The sequence below is a fragment of the Aplidium turbinatum genome, chromosome 1 (assembly GCF_918807975.1).
Source record: "Aplidium turbinatum chromosome 1, kaAplTurb1.1, whole genome shotgun sequence".
Lineage (NCBI taxonomy): Eukaryota > Metazoa > Chordata > Ascidiacea > Aplousobranchia > Polyclinidae > Aplidium > Aplidium turbinatum.
This window is the reverse complement of record NC_137472.1, coordinates 57,406,803-57,423,617: the sequence shown is the minus strand read 5'-3', so window position 1 is coordinate 57,423,617 and position 16,815 is coordinate 57,406,803. Positions and strand designations below refer to the sequence as shown.

Genomic DNA, 16,815 nt, shown 5'->3' with positions numbered 1-16,815 from the left:
TATGACTGAGACGTGTCAAATGTGTCCAAAATCCAAAGCTGCCCAAATCACTTGCATAATGCATAATCGCGACAAACGCCGAAAAAAAACAAAGAAAAACATATCGGTTGGAAGCGGAACGCAAACCCTCAGATGAACAGATACGGAACTTGCTGACAATAGATTTATCCCATATGTATCGCTATTTGCTGATGACAAGACATGAAAATGAGAAACACTTTTGCTTGAGCCGTCGTTTAAATCAATAGAAAGTTAGAAACAATTCCGCAAAGACATTCGAATGACGTTTTTATAATTGCGTTGACGTAAAATCTACATAAACTACTTAAAATCCCTAAGTTGTCTAAAGTTTATTTATCAGAACTGCCCACTCTGTGGGAATATTTATTTTTATCTCAAGCCGCGATAAAAATACTTAAATGGTAAAGCACATAAGCGCCATGAATGGTGTTGTCTAGAACGACGTTTGTTTTCGCTGGGTCTTGACGCCGTGGCAGAATATTTCAAACTGTTAACAATGTCTTTCCGTTGTTCAACAAACTATCCATCATAGGAGGGAGGACCAAAGGCGAGATCACATAAAACAGACAAAATTTGCAGAAACTGCGACGTCTGATAGCCGAAAATTGACTTAAAATCAATCAAACCTGCAAATGAAGGCCGTAAGTTGTTGAGATTTCTATTTGTTTACATGCCACAACTAAGTGAACTTATTGCTGTATACTATTAGTCACATTCGTATTGTGTGAGGTCATAATTCCAGATAAAGACCAATACAGAGGAACATAATCCATCTTGATTCTATTGTAAATCTATGGGCTGTGTACTGTGAATAATATTTTGAGTTACTGCAATATCGGTATCTTTTTATACGAATATTAAAACATAACTCACTGTGATAAACTGTTAAGCCTTTGTTTGCATTTTTGTTGTATCTAGATTTATGCTTGCCCACATTGATTAAACATTTAGACTGGGACTCACTTGACTAGACTCACTAAAGAGTAAACCGAAAGTCAGGAAAGTCCATTTTTGTGTCCACTTTCAAGCGTTTTGTCAGTGTCTTACCAGCACAAAACCATACGCTCACTGCAGTCGTCGAACCAACGTCCTTTGAAGAGTCAAGAAGATGCTCTTACACTTCGAGTTGGAAGAAAAGCCACGAGACAGTTGCACTCTAGTCTAAATAATCCACGTGTTGGCGTGGGAAAACGCAGTACAGCAAGAACTAGTTTGAACAAACTTCCAACAAACTATGTGACGTAAAAATGGGTCTCTAAGCTGTATTCTAAAGACGCGCTTGGGCTGGGCTGAAGCCACGTGCGTCGAAAATTGTAAATAAGGTTGTGGTTGAGCAGTACATTGTGTCATACTACACAGCAACTGTACACTGTACAGCGCTAAACCAAACAGCACAATTTCAATTGTCATCATAATCGATGCTTCAACCTCATGCTCATGCTAAAAACAATATAAGACACCGTTTCATCATTCTTTTGATATCCAAGCGCCAATAAAATACAACAGATTTGGAGATTTTAAACCGAAAATGGATTTTTTCTCTAAAAAATAGACTTTGTGTTGGAAGTTCCAAGTTGACTACAAAATAAGTCACAAAAACGTAAGACAGTAATAAACCTAACGAGCTATTCAGAGCGAATGCTTGCCTCTTGTAAACTGTGCTGCAATGGGCCGCTAGTTATAGCCGCGAACTCTGCAAGGATGTTGCAAAATCTTGTTCAATCGAAGTGTAATAGCTCTCCCTGTCTATGTTTCTGTTGTTAGACTTGTTACAAATTTTATTATGAACATCTGTGAGCAAATATGATTTAGATTCTACAAACAGTGAGATATAAAAATTGTAATAGGAACATAAATTACAAGTTTTGTACATCATTTTTGAGGTTGACAGAATTGATGGGACAAATGTGCAAACATATTAAACCAGCTGGCCATACAAGGTGTCTGTCTGGTTTTCATGAATCATAAATCAACTGATCAAAAGATAAAAGGTGATAGGATCAAAGGAATTTTGTTTCTAACTTCAAAGAGTTTCAAAAAGTGAAACTATTAAGGTACAATGAAATCCCAGTAAAGAGAGATGCTGTTTTCAGCATTCCCAGCCTAATGCCTAACCAAAAAGCATGTAACGCAATACTTTCGAGAGATGGAATAACTTTCTTCGGTCATCCTGAACAAAAACTGGAGAAGGTCTGACAATGACGTAGAATTGAAAGACAAAACCATTTGTAAAAGAAGTTTAATGACCGAAGCGTCTCAAACAAAAGAGGTAATGAAAAACAAGGTTTTAGCAAAGAAAACGGACATTGGAAACGCCTACTCGATGGCCCAATTAATGTAGTTCAGTGTTTTCTACAAACACTAATTTAAAATTGACGTAATTTTAAATTATTTGCCTGTCCAACGCATTTTCTGTCGCAAAGTTTTGTGAGAAAAACAGATTTAGATTCTATTTATTTCGTTCAGCACTGCAGCACGTATACATCAATTAACATATACTATACTGTATTTAAATACATTGAATGTGGTGCTAAACCTACCGGGATGATGACATCAGCTGCCACTTTCATCTCTGCCACCTCTCATATAAATAAAAAAACTACGAAAAGAAGACGCAATAAACGAGCACAGTTTTCCAAGTTATTTTTTTAATTATTGCATTGTTAGAGTGGATGGAATAAATTACTAATGGGTGGTAATCGGTAAAAATCCATACGGAAAATGTCTAGACAAAAATTATCCATACGGAAAATATCCCGATTGGAAAATAATCACTCGGAAAAATATCCCTCTATCAAAAAATAAGGGTGTTTTCCAATTGTGTTTCTTATTGGCTAATACCACAGAGGAAAGTAATCGTAGTTCTAAAAATGAAATGCTCAGTAACTTCACGAAGTTTAACAGAACAAGAAAGGTGAAGCCATTGTGGAGGTACTTTGTCATAAATAAAGAAGCAGTGTCATTTTTGTGACAAAAAATTTCCCTGCAAGTTTGTTTGCAAAACTATATTTCTCAAAACGCTACACAGTTTACTCTTTCATGCTTATATTTTGTCGACAGTGGAGACACTAGTTTAGTCATTGTCTGTGTATATTTAAATGTGATTAAAATACACTACAGTTTTGGCACAAGTCGGCCATTAAACTGTTGGTGAAGTTGACTTGAGAGTTACGTTCCAAAGAGCAATATTGTAAACCTGTCAAAATATTGTTGTCATCGACACGTCATCGACACATCGACAGTTACATTGTCACCGCAACGCATAAACCAAAGTGACAGAAAGGAATTTTTTTTCTACACTTTTCCTTGTGATGAATTTAATGGATAATGCTGAAACCATCCAATAGAGTTTATCGGTGGCGCCAGTGCTAGTGCACTGGACGGCGACAATTTAAAGAAAGCCAACTCTAAGTTCGCATGAAAATTTACGACTTTTCGTAAATAGGGTTTTTGACCAATCGAGGGTTACAAGACTTGCAAGTTGCAACTTATCCCAGACACGAAAAGTATCGTATTCTGCTAAAATCAGCACATACGTCGTAGACAATTTTAAGCTGCATTTGACCTTTCGGGGGATAATTATGTAACGGACTCAGGGACCCACTTTGTGTTAGGCTCCCAATTTTGCAGATAATGGGACATGACTGATGGACTGCACTGTTTCCAAACGTAGGCGCAAATCGCTCATGATTAAAACTGAAAAAATTCATCTCAAAAGATTTTCTGTTGCATTTGTCTTCCAACTCACTGTAATCATTGCTCATGGTGAAAACAATAAACCTAAAACTCTGCTAACTCTGCTAAAACAAATCGTTTTACACTACAGGAAACACAGACTTTGAAACATGTTTTTTTTGCGAGATTTATAGCAGCTCTTCTTAAAATGGTCACAAAGCTTGGGGTCAAGAGGGAATAGCTTTCATTTGTGCTTTGTATCGGCGACCTTGCAAGTAAACTTCGCGTTTTTGTCATTCAAGTGTTTGAGAAAACGCAAATTATTCAAACAATTACCGATTTAAAGTGTGAAATTTCTTCGGGGTTATAAAAGTACTCAGCAGGACTTCTCCATTACTGTCAAAAGGACAAAGCAAAGTTATTTTGTGAGAACATTTATCATCACATCAACTCAGCGAAATCACTCAAGTTTGTCTTTCATGGCGCAATGAAATGTTCGTTTCTTGTTCACACGAGTCAGTGCAGTTTAAACCATGTCTACTGCTTGTCTGTTTAATATGTGCGACATTGGAACCAATGTTCTATAGAGTAGATGTTCTCAATTTTTTTCTTATCCAGGGCAAGTTTCCGAAAAGTGCATTTTTCTCCTTTACCCACTACTATTCTGTTTTCTTCTATTTTATACTGTTTTGATTTTTTGTGTGTTTACTGATGTTTTCCTCGTCAGCTTTTTCTTGTAAGTAAAAACATATATATACAATATACATTGCACACAACCTGTTTGATATCGAGTAGCTTAGATAGGGAAAAGGCATCTATAGCAGTCTTACAGACTGTAGGGCTTAAGTTTTTGAACCAAGCACTATGAAAGCTTTTTTGAAATGTTTGACCTTTTTTCGTAAGAAACACACGAGGCTTTCAAGAAAATGCGGTTAAAAACATAAGCACTAAGAAACAGAAACTGTTCTGTTAAACTGCTTTTTTGTAAAACGTGTTTATCTTTTACAGATAAATTCGTAAAATAATCAAGTTATTTGTAAAGTTAGACGTGTTTGTAAACTTCAACGCAACAGCCTCCTCCTTCATACCGTGGGAAAGCATTTAACGAATTTGAAATACCCGCCAACCTTCAACTGTGACAACCACACCAACAGCATTACTGTACACTGAGAAGCATAATTGTGTGGCATTATTCACTTTTGATATGAGAAACACATGTATGAAAAATTAATCAAGTGATATGAAAAATATTGGACAATCAGAAAACGCCAAGCATGTTAATGTTTGAAAACATCTATATCATTACATGAGCGTTGTTAAAACGTAAATTCGATATATACCGTAAGTGCTGGTTCTTTCTTTCATATTGTGTTAGGTAAATGTGTTGGATGATAAGTGAATGGAAGCCCAGTTAGCAGACTAGTTCGTTTTTACGTTTGATTCATCATGTGCAGACGTTGAATTGATGTTTAAAAGACTGATTTGCAGTCAGAGAGATGTGAATTTGCAACGAACTAATTTAACTTTAGACGAAGAAAGATTTATTTCCAAAATGTCGAACGCTTTTTTGACGAAACGGCGGAAATAAAGCTGGGTATCATTTTCAACATCGTGATAGCCTATTCTGCAGTCATCGGAAAAATGCAATATACTGTTTTATTAAAAGCCTAGTGAATAGTCGTATTCTGTTTTTAGTAGTATTATATATAGTATTAATCATATAAGTAATATTAATATATTCAATCGCCATCTCCGCTTGCAGCAGATTGTGCATCAACATGATTTATTTGTTTCCATGAGTCACGGTTTTTAGCTAGCTCGCCCAGTGTCGTCAAATTTAGTTCGGTTCATGCCTGGATGGTGTCATGTAAGTAATATTAATAGTATATAATAATAACTACTATTATAACTATACTTTTAGAATAATTATATAATATATGGCATTTCCATCAAATACGTGGCCAGGAAAGAATTACAGCTACGTTTTGTCTCCCTGGCAGTGACCTCTGGTAAGGTCACTGGTTAAGGCGACCCCGTGCACTATCATAACAATAAGTTGAACGAAAATTCAAGTTGTGAGTCTATAAATAGTTCATATGTCGGCTTTACGTCAGGTTACGCAACTTTTACACCAAAATGGAACCTCCTGAAAAAACCATCGCAATTGAATGACTGTTTGTCAATAAGGTTGAAAATGTTTTGTTGTTTCTTTTATCTACTAAGTTGCACTTAATTCATTTCATAAACAATCACTGGTGGTAGACCATCCATTCTTCTCAATTACCTTGTTTTGACCCAAGCAGTAAATCCGTCATTTTTACATTGATTCAACGTCTGCAGACGTTGAATCAATGTAAAAATGACGGATTTGCTGTCTGGGGAGCTTGTTGAATGGATGGGCACAATGCGATTTGTAAAGGCAACACTGAAAGCCCCATAACAATCTTTGCCTTGATTCATCAGATTCTTGTTAAGCCCAATGACAAAAAAGCTTAGTTTTTAATGGGCGAAGCTTATTTGGGTTGTTAAAACGATGCATGTGTGGTACTTTAACAAGGCCAAGAAGGCAAAATATCAATCGACTAAGAATTTTCAAAACTCACACTAAGGTCAACTAAAAAAAACGGAGTGGGACTATCCAAGGTAAAGGAGGTGAAGGTTTAACAATTATTTTTCTGGGACAATACGAGGGAAAGTTATTTTGGTAATTTGCATTTATCATTATGATTCCAAATCAATTTGCTTTGGCGATAGAATCGCCAGCATATGCACAAAAATATTGTTTTGAATAATAATTGAGATAAACAAATAGAGAGAATCTATTAACTTTAGACGTTTCGGAATGTTCCATGAATGTAAAAAAGGTCTGATTTACTGAATGTCTTTATATTTTCCAATTCGAGAAAACTGTGATGAAGGAATATGAATGCGAATAAACCGCCTACCATGTTAAGCAACATTTGGAGAAGAGGGTTAGCATCCATACTAAAATTGTGTCAATGCAAAACTTTGCAATGTCAAGCTAAAGACATAATACAATTCTGAATGAATATCTTCGAAGGGTCAATTTTTATATTCACTAGCCTCACTACGAGAAATGCATCATTATTATAAAAAGACTTCATTGTCTGCATCTCAAAGAACTTGTAAGTGTTAGCCCAGCCGTACAGCCTTTAATTCCTTTCATTACAAAAATAAATTGACAAGATAATTGTTGTTTTACACTGATGTAATTATTGACCAAACCCTATATTGAAATGGATAGAAGAATTGCCACTTTTACATTAAATTATTAGGTCATTACTCATTACCATTGGGTTTACAAAGCTCAATGACTGAGTATGACATCTTTACGTTACTTACTCATTACTACAATGGTGGTACCATATAATGACATTCTACAGATAAACGACATAAACTCGCTGCTTTTATATCTAAAACAAATTTGCAATCAAGCAGCTGGTAAAAGAGAAGAACTGTCCCACCAGCAAAGTTCAAGGAATCGTTCATTTATTTTATTTTTCGTTATTAAATTCAAAATCAAAGCTACAATAATACAACAGAGATTATTTCTCGGACACTTTCGCAACGTTTTTTTTTTTTGCAAACATTGAATGCAACAAAAAGTTACAGAAAATTAAAAAGTATTTGAATGTAACTTACGTTTTCTTTTCTTTCCACAGTAGTGAAGTCGGTGCTGCCCCTGGTCTAAGTGTTGACGCTTGTATAAAATGTGGGGGTGCATTGGGGCATCAAATGAGTGATTGACGTGAACTGGTACTGGCTCCAAAATAAAGTCATCTTCTCTAGTACGTAGAAGTCCAGTCTAAATAACATATTTGTTGTTGTTTATAAAATTATTCACTATAACTCAACAAAACACCTTTTGGTGGTTCGAAGTTCCATCTGCTTTCAAAAGCTTTCAAGATGCAAGCCAAAATTTCTTTTTAGTAAGCTTGTAGCTTTTTCAAGCAATAGCAATTTGGAATAAGTGAATTATGATACGTAGTGAATGAAAGGAATTCAGTTGCAACTTCAATGGAGCAACTTTCAATGCAACACGTGTGGGCTGATGTGAAACCGAATGTCCTTCAAGGGTTGGCTCACTTAATTAATCCCTCCAACACATTGATAGCATTCTTTAGTCAGTTTAGTACGTAATATCATCATTAATACTTTCATTATTCAAATTGCGAGTGGCCGAGTACTGTCCTGTAGCCTTCTTTTATGAACCGCAAAGTAGCCTACATTAGCCTTAAACAGTTGTTTTGTTCAAATCGGCGATTTTACCCGTAAATTGGCACTGCAAACAATAACTGCTGACAAAAAGTGACCAGGTTGAATGTAAAAACGTTGGTTATTACACTATTAACGTTTCGAATGGACATTGCTGAACATAAAAGATTTCAATAAGCGGCTTAAGTGCAGGTGTCCTGCTGTGAGGGACGAATATATAATCCCTTAATCTTTCACTGGTCATCAAAGGCACTTTGTAGAACATTATGGCCTCACTAAGGCCAGCTTGTTATTCTTGACTTCTATTCAAACTTGATCGATGCTTAAGCATTAAAATGAGTAATTACGTTTTGTTTCCCTGACGTAGTTTATTTGTAGTTTTATGAAACGATCTGCTTGCAGATAATATTTCAATTTATCATTTAAACTCTTTCGGAATTTTTTTTTTGTATGATTTTTTTCTACATTCATTGTAAAAAAAACAACGGAAAGTTTTGGTTGTCTCTGGCATGCCGTGATTGGTGTGAAGTTTCAAGCACAAGAGAGTGAAACTCCTTTCTCATTGCAACTGATATGGATAGATGTGAAATGGATCTTCAAACTTTGATTTTAATCGTATTTCGTCTCTTGGGATGTCATGTGTGAACACTGAACATAGTTATGCAAAGTTGTAAACAGTACAACGACTGTGCTGCATCAACGTCATCTAACATAATTAGGATGGCACAAGTACGTTACAGTTACAGCATAATCCCAGTTGTGAATGCCAATTATTTCTTCCAACTGGGAACTCGGATTGCTGATAAAAATCATAACTTTTTACATTGATTCTGTGTATGCAAATATTGCTTCAATGAAAAAAACACTGCCACATTGCTAAAGCTTCAATCAAAGTTGGCTTTACATGAAACGTTAATTAATTCATGGGATGATGCCAATGTGCTTTTAACGAATATGTTAACCGGAATTAAGGACGTATCTGTTGACTACGATTTCGTCCACACCGCCGTGGTCCACACATAATTTCTTCAAACGAACTCCGGAAACAAAGTAACAATTGAAGATAATAAAATAGAAAGCAATCTTGAAATTGCAAGCAGTAAGCCATGTTGGGTTATAATAAATAGCTTAAAAATCTGCAAAAATTGTAAAACTTTTGCACAAATCATTTTAATTTCATTTTTCTGTCAAGACTTTCGTGATTGTGCAAATAGAATTTTAATTGCAACTGCATGACTGCAGTCAGTTATTTTGTATTGTCCGCAAAAAAATTCATTATGAATATCTGTTTTATTCTATTGTCCAAATATCGGCAAATATTGGCTCTGAGGACCTTGAGGCCATTGTGATCAAATAGACTTTATGGATAAGAGAATAGGTTTGCGCTATTTACATGCTATTTCGTTAGCAAGTTAGTAGACGTTGAATCAACGCAAAAAAGACTGATTTTCTTGCTAAGAAGAAAAGGATATTTAATCTCAAAGCATCTCACACTCACAGTTTCTCCAACGAAAACAATGAGAAAAAATTAAAACTTTTCCTACGACTGTTAACCTACTTTAAAAAAACGAGATTTGTTCAAGTTCTTTTGACAATGTTGCTCGAGCAAAAGTCTCTTTTAGCAAATGACAAAGTTTTAATGCTGGATATCTGAATAAATACTTCAGTGTGGGGCTTCGAAATCGTGCACAGCGGAGGATGCAAGAACTAGTACGAATTTTACGAACAATGGACCCGATTATGTCGGAAAAATGGAATTCCAGCTATGTTTTAAGCATACAAAGATCTTCGTTTACTGAGTACTCAAAAACGTGTCAAAAGATTTTTTTTATTTAAAACAAGATTTTTTTCCTATTTCTTTGTTCACGCAAAAATAAAATCAATGAGAATTATTCTCATACTGTTTGCTATCTGAATGCAATTTTGAAAGTTCAATTGAATAAATCTACTGTAGATGGGTAAAAATTTGAGTAAACTGAATTTCGTAATTGATCCCAGCACTTAATGAACTTACGTGAGTTTTCTGTCAACTTAATTGTAATTTGATTGACTGATGTGGGACCTTCTAATGAGAAGATGATCATTATCATTTGTCACTCTTGGGAAAATCTCTTTCACGTGCTTTGTTTGATGATGTCACAATAAAAAAAAAAATTGAATTTGAAAAAACGTCAAGAATTTATAACTTTTTTCAACAATATTCAAGAAAAACCTTAAGACCAAAAAAGGTAAATTGGTCAATGTTAAAATTGCCTGATTTTGTTGCATTTAAATTATTTTCAGATACGAAAATTGCGTCTCCTTTTTTTCCAAACGTTTTTAAATATATCCATAAAAGTACAGAATTCATGCAAACACAACCACAAACAGTTCTTTTACAAATTTAAAGCTTTAAGATCACTGTAATCTGTTTAAATCTAAAAAGATCACTAAAACCAAACCTTGAAAAAACCCTGCCTTTAAAACTTACAAAGAATACACATCTCGGCATGATCTCAACAAGCAGTAGTCAGTACATAGCCTACATATAAAAAAGAAGTACAGCAAATTATTTCTTCTATTGATTTAACATCTGTAAACGTCAAATTAATATGAAAAAGACCTGATATGCTGACTAGGTCGTCAATCATCAAGGAGCTAGGCCCCATTCACAAGTATTTTGTTAACTTGATGCGGTGGATTTGAAGTCTTAGCATTTCATAACAATTTGTTCTTTGCATTTGAGGTGGACGTTAGTTTTCGCTTCATGTATGCCAAGGTAACGTATAGAAGTTCTCTAAGCTGGGTATTGACTTCCGGTGAACTGTGAAAAACCTCGAGAGCGATACACTCTTCTGCGGCGATCCGACAGCTTTAGCTAGGGGAAAAAATGACTTCGACTCTCGAATCTACCAATGACGTAATAAAAAATGACGCAATGCCACCACCTTCAAGGACCTAGTGGGCAAACTGGTTCTTTTTACTCTGATTCCACGTTTATGAACGTTGGGTCAATGTACAGCAAGCATTAATCAGGTGAAAGGTACACAGCTGTGTTTCATGGCCATTGTTAGGCTGTCAAGTGTTTTGAAAAGGAAAAGAACTTTGTAAGAACACTGAACGGTTTTCTTTTGAAAAGGATTGAAAAGTTAAAACAGGATCGAGAATACAATAAAACCGCCCGTTTATAAAAATGTACAATTGAAATCATAGAGTAGATTGACAAAACTAAGGAAACCACAGAACAAAAAAGTGAATTTTTTCTTTAAAATATTAAGCTTTCGATATCGCCATATAACGATCATGTTGAAACAAAATACGCAATTTTAAGCACCTCCACCGCAAATTTTATTTGAGCACAGAGCTGCAGTACAACGTTGCATAATGTCGAATAAATTGAAACACCGGCTTTGTTAATTGCAAACCGAAGAGAACAAAATTTAATTTTCACTATTGCGTGATATTGTATGCTGTCACGCATCGTTGGCCACTGACCAAATATGAGACTAACATTTTCAAGTCCACCATGCTTCCACATGAGTAGGCCTAAGGTTAATGCTCAGCAAGCAAAGATTGTCTTTTTTACGTTGATTCTAGGTTTTCAAACGTGAAACCAATGTGACAAGAACCAAACTTGTTTTCATGTTGGTAAAGTAACAACATGACGATTGCCGATTGCATTGCAAAGATTTTGGTGTTCGCTGCTGCAAAAAGGGTGAATCCCCGTTTGCAGAACCAGATGAAGAAGTTCAAAGGCAAATGATTCGATACTCCATGTTGCAACAATAGACAAACACAAACGTAACGGAGCAAACTGAGCCTACCCTTTGAGAAGTTGAAAGGTCAAACGTTGTTTATTTTCAACTTTTTTTTTTGAGCAATCGTGGCAAACCTAATCAGAAAATCACTAATAGAGCTAACTATGCCAACTAAGCTATGGAATCGGACAAAGAATCTTCTGCTCTACAATATTTTGAGGACCGACTGCTGATTATCACGCATTTGCAACTTGAATTTAAGTAAGTTTAGGAGTAATTAAAAAAAGTATGTTTCTATGCAGGGCTGTTGAGAGAACAGTTTGGGTACGGTACCAACAAGATCTTCGGGTTCCAAAGTTAGACATTTTTAATAATAAAGCACAATATCGCAAGAATACGCGGTGGTTTCTTCAAGTTTCTGGCCCCTTGGACAGGTTATGGGCCCCTAAAATTACCCCGGTCACGGGTCCGAAAGTACCCCTGGACCCCCTGTCAACGCAACTATGCATAACTTGCCCTACAATTTTTGAAGGTGTTGCTTTTTGACAGAAAACATCAAAAACAATCATGCAACACTTACCAGCCCTTCGCAAGTGCTCATGGCAATTTTTTCGCCTCTGTGGGACATTAGGCGTCCATGGTAATGGCATCCAGCTGCATCACTCTTCTCCAAGACCTCTTCTGCATGCCGCTTCACTCGCTTCACGTAGAAGTTGGGAGCAATGAGACGGTGGTTCGGTTCCAGGTGAAAGCAAAACTCGTGCTTATAGCCCGACACTGCGTAACGAAGCTGGTCGCTTTCTTTATCAGTGACGTCACGACGGAGGCGATGACTACGTTTGTGACGTACAACGTGGCTCACGTGCTGGAAAGCTTCGTCGACAGCAGAAGGGATGACAATCTCAAAGTCTAAAAACATGATGTTACAAAACGTTACGTTTTCAAAAACGTAAACAAATAATAAAAACGTATGAATTGCAATTGTATGAAGTAGAAAGTTTAGTATAAATAGGATGATGCAACATCTCGGAGTCTTTCTCTGATGTAGCCTTCAAGTGGATCAATGGCTTCCAATCTTTTTGTAATCACGCACGCTTTCAATAAAACACTCAGCCTGCATCTTTAACACTTTTAAAAGTGAATCTGAGCGAGAGCGATGAAAGTTTTGTAATATTAATCTGAACTATTTCAATTGAAGTGTAGTGCTCAACTTTTAGCGCTCTCTTTTTTTCAATCAAACGGTTTCTGATTCCCTTTAAACTTTCCAAAGACCCCCTGAGAGTCCACTGAAGTACACGGAATCCCGTACTTTTAATGCAAAGAGAATACATGAGGTAGAAAATGATTATGAGGTTATCTGTTTGCTTAAGTGCAAGTAGTAGTACATAAACAACTCAAGATCGATTGATCTATTGAAATGGAATTCTATAGTTGTAATGCAAAACAAAGCTGTTTTGCTTACTGGAGTGCTGTAGCATTGCTGCTTAATCATCATAACATAGCCAAATTTTAGTCTGTTGCTAAGTTAATTCAGAAAATGTACGTTTGCTTATTTTTTTGGTCGAAAATAAGTAGTAGATATAATCTCTATGATTTAAAAATTCCGAAACAATCAAAAATAAAGCTACGGTAACAAAATGGAAAAGGTCGAATTGAACTCGCAGTTTCTCCATTGTTTTTGTATATGAGGTCTATGGACTTAGGCAATCTAGGCTAGAGCCTGTGCATTGCAATTGTGCATTGCCGTGCAAACGAAGCATGTGTTTCTTCTTGGAAAATTTTACGACTCCTTATCAAAATGTGGTTTTTAATTAAGGTGACTAATAAATACCAAAGCGATACGAACAAGGAATCTTTTCATTACCCAAATGTTGGGACAAATTACAGGTTTTTCTGTTTGATTTACAGTGCTTTAACACTACAGGCAATATCCCCCGCTGGGATAATATGAATAAACAAAGTCATGAACAACTTTAACCATCAAAATACGTTGTTACACGTCAAAAATCGCGTTCAAGCCCATAAATTATAAAAACTCGGGAGAACCTAAAGCGGAAAGAGCTACCATGGTGTCACTATAAAAAGTAAACACACAAAGCAAACATAGAAGAGAATGTTTTGTTGACCTTGGGCTGAGACAGAGCTTGCCGATTAAAGCGCGTAGTAGCAGTAACCCTTTATTTTATTACTTGAATGAAAAGGAAACCCGTTTGTAAAACGAATAAAAACACAAGCGCTAAATCGTATCTATCGCAAGACGTCAAATCCAATGATTGAGTAAAAAATTACCAATCAATGGAAACTTTGCTAAACAGCTAAAAGGCTTTGGGAACACATCAAACAAAGATAAAGCTAATTGATCAAAACAGCAAACAACTAATGAGATACAAGAGCAAACCGGTGAAAAACTATGTTTTAAGATATTATCTCTGTATTGGGCGTTGTATAGATAGAGAATCCAATGGCAAAAATATTATCGGTTGTATTTTATAACATTTATAATGTGCCCAGGCAGACAAAGATTGACACACATTAAAAAAAACAAACCAACAAAACTACATCAGCCAAGAGTAAGACCTAATACAAATAGCAAAAGACGAAGAAACTTGGACACTTCGTACAAGCGGCAGCCAATGCTTGAAACAAAGTACGACAATGAAAGAGGAAGTATTTTACCAAGTAGACATTTGATGGATGTAGAGGTTAAGTTCAGTTTCTCGCTTATTGGTTTTGTTTTGATCTTAATTGCGTTCTGAGAATTATGCTTTATCGCTTTCAATAATTCCTAACGGTGGTATTGACCCAGACAGCAAACCCTGACAGTTTTATATTGATTCAACGTCTGTGTCAATGTAAATGCAACGTTTAATCAATGTAAAAATGACGGATTTTGTTGTCTGAGGACATCCGACACGCAAAGCATAGGTACTTTACGAATTGCAGATTACCACTCAGCAAAAAAAGAAAACGCTTTGGTGTGGAATCGAACCATCTCCTGAGTGTAGGCTACGTATCCATGCGTCATAATAATACGATATGAAGGATTTCAATGCGAATCCGCAAAGGGGAAAAGCAGACAGGAGGTTCAAAGGACACTCGTAGACTTAGATTAATTTTGGGGCCAGGGACCCTGGCCCCCAGGGGTCAAAGATGATATTAAAAGCACGAAATCTTTCCAAGAGGCGGGGAGCAGAAAGCAAACACTGCATTTGCTTTGCATTTTAATTGAAATGTTCAATGCATTTGCACCCATACCGGATTCTTTTCCAGAGTGCTAGTTTTTGGTGGAAAACTGCTTTTTTTCTTGGTGAACTTTGTAGTAATTCTTTCTTTTGAGTTAATGGATTATTATTTGAAAAGATGTATTGTTTAGGGGGCGGGTCTTGTTTGGAACGAATCTTGTTTGGGGAGCGAGCCTCTTATTGGGCTCAGGTTAGTGTTGGGCGATATTGAAAAAAACAAAACGATACGATATCTGAAAAAATACTCGATATTTCGATACTTTTCGATATTTTTGTTCTAATTAAGAAAGAGTTTCTCAGTCTTCGAAATTGGTGTCGGCAATTGCCGACGCAGATGCATGAATGACGCATTAGCGTCTGCAATAAAAATGCCGAAGCCACACGAGCGCTTGTAAGGTTAGGGTTAGACATTCCTCCCAGTCGTTATGCCACAGCCATAGATTTGCTCCTTAGTCAACACCCTGATGGAGCTCTGTGAAAGAGGCGTGTGGATTGGTTTCAAAGCACGAAAGCGGCAAAACGTGGACGCTTCATTGCGAACGGCGAAGACATTGTAGATTTACAGCCAAGTGATGAGCTTTTTGATGTGTCCGATTTCAGTAATGACACGACAACCTCATCCTCCGATACAGCATCTGATGATTCCGATTCTGACATCTAGTTCTTCATCAAACAGACTTTGTGTTGCTCGCAGTATCCCAATTGTGCCGAAATTATGTTAGTGCATACGTAAATCGAGGCAATCTTCTCTCAGGGAGCTAGTAATTTGTTACCGGTACTTGGTTGAGCAATGAACGTTATTTTATGATAATTCAACGTCGTTAGATGTCGAATTAATGTAAACAAACGTAAATTTCTTGTTGGGCATTGTTGTTACGCAATATAACCCGCCGGTAAAATTAAATCGATTTGTGCTAACTCGAACGTTGAATCAACCCAAAATTAACTTACTTTTCCTCCCCGTGAGTTATTCAACGTGAATTACTATAACAGCGTGCGTATCGTGTTGTTCGCTTTATCGCTACTTTTGGTATTACTTTTGTGCGATCGTGATATACTACTCTAGTATATTTTTCGCTTCTCGTTTTACATGTTTTGGTACAATTTTTTTCGTAATAAACGTTCAAAGCAATTGCCGAGGCAATTTCAACTTTTGCCGTTTGGCCTCGGCAACGTTTTTGTTGGGGTTTGCAATTACGAGTTAGGGCTGTAATAGTTAAAATATCGAACGATATTGAAATAAATATCGATATGGAAAAGATATCGTATCGTATCGAAAATTCGATATATCGCCCAACACTAGCTCAGGTTCAGATTATTATCTACGTAGCTCTTCGCAAACGCTCGACAAAACTTTAACGCACGCTAATCCAGGACCTAATAAATCTGTTTCGCAATGACTTTTTATTTTGCAAAAGAGTAAATTACAAATTCGTTTTAGATTGGCATGACTGCAATTTTTGTGGCTTGCAAGTAAACAAGGCAACAGAATAGTGCTTTAGAAAACTAAGCCTATCTGACTGATAGACGCAGCATTTTGTTTTGTTCATTTCATCAACCAATGCATAGAACAAACATGGGCAGCCGTAAATGAAATGTTGTACTAATCCCAGTTTGTCGTCACCAGGCAAATTGAAATTTGAAAACGCAATAAATTCAAAACCACAAATTTTGCGGCATTTTCTCCAAAATCTTGCAAAAAGTTCATAAGGCCAAGGGAAATCCCCCATGCCAATGAATCATCATATCAAGCACGTGCTTTCAGCATGCTCAAAACACAAGAACCTATTTGAGAACGTGAAGAACTAGGGGATTTTTCAAATCATAAAGTGAAGGCCATCATTTCAGAAATTGTGTAAAAGTCATTTTTGCTGTCACTTTGATTGATTTGTTAGACTTTTATT

General features: G+C 36.3%; 1 protein-coding gene across 1 annotated transcript in view; it reads right to left on the bottom strand.

Annotated features, from left to right (window-relative positions):
* LOC145767641 (A disintegrin and metalloproteinase with thrombospondin motifs 18-like) overlaps window positions 1-16,815 on the bottom strand; it is a 60,430-nt gene that overhangs the window by 34,413 nt on the left and 9,202 nt on the right. The window contains exons 3-4 of the mRNA XM_082579502.1: window positions 12,250-12,578; window positions 7,360-7,522 (exon numbers count right to left, since the gene is read on the bottom strand). Coding sequence (XP_082435628.1) covers window positions 7,360-7,522; window positions 12,250-12,578 — 492 coding nt within the window. The remainder of the gene's footprint in view (window positions 1-7,359; window positions 7,523-12,249; window positions 12,579-16,815) is intronic.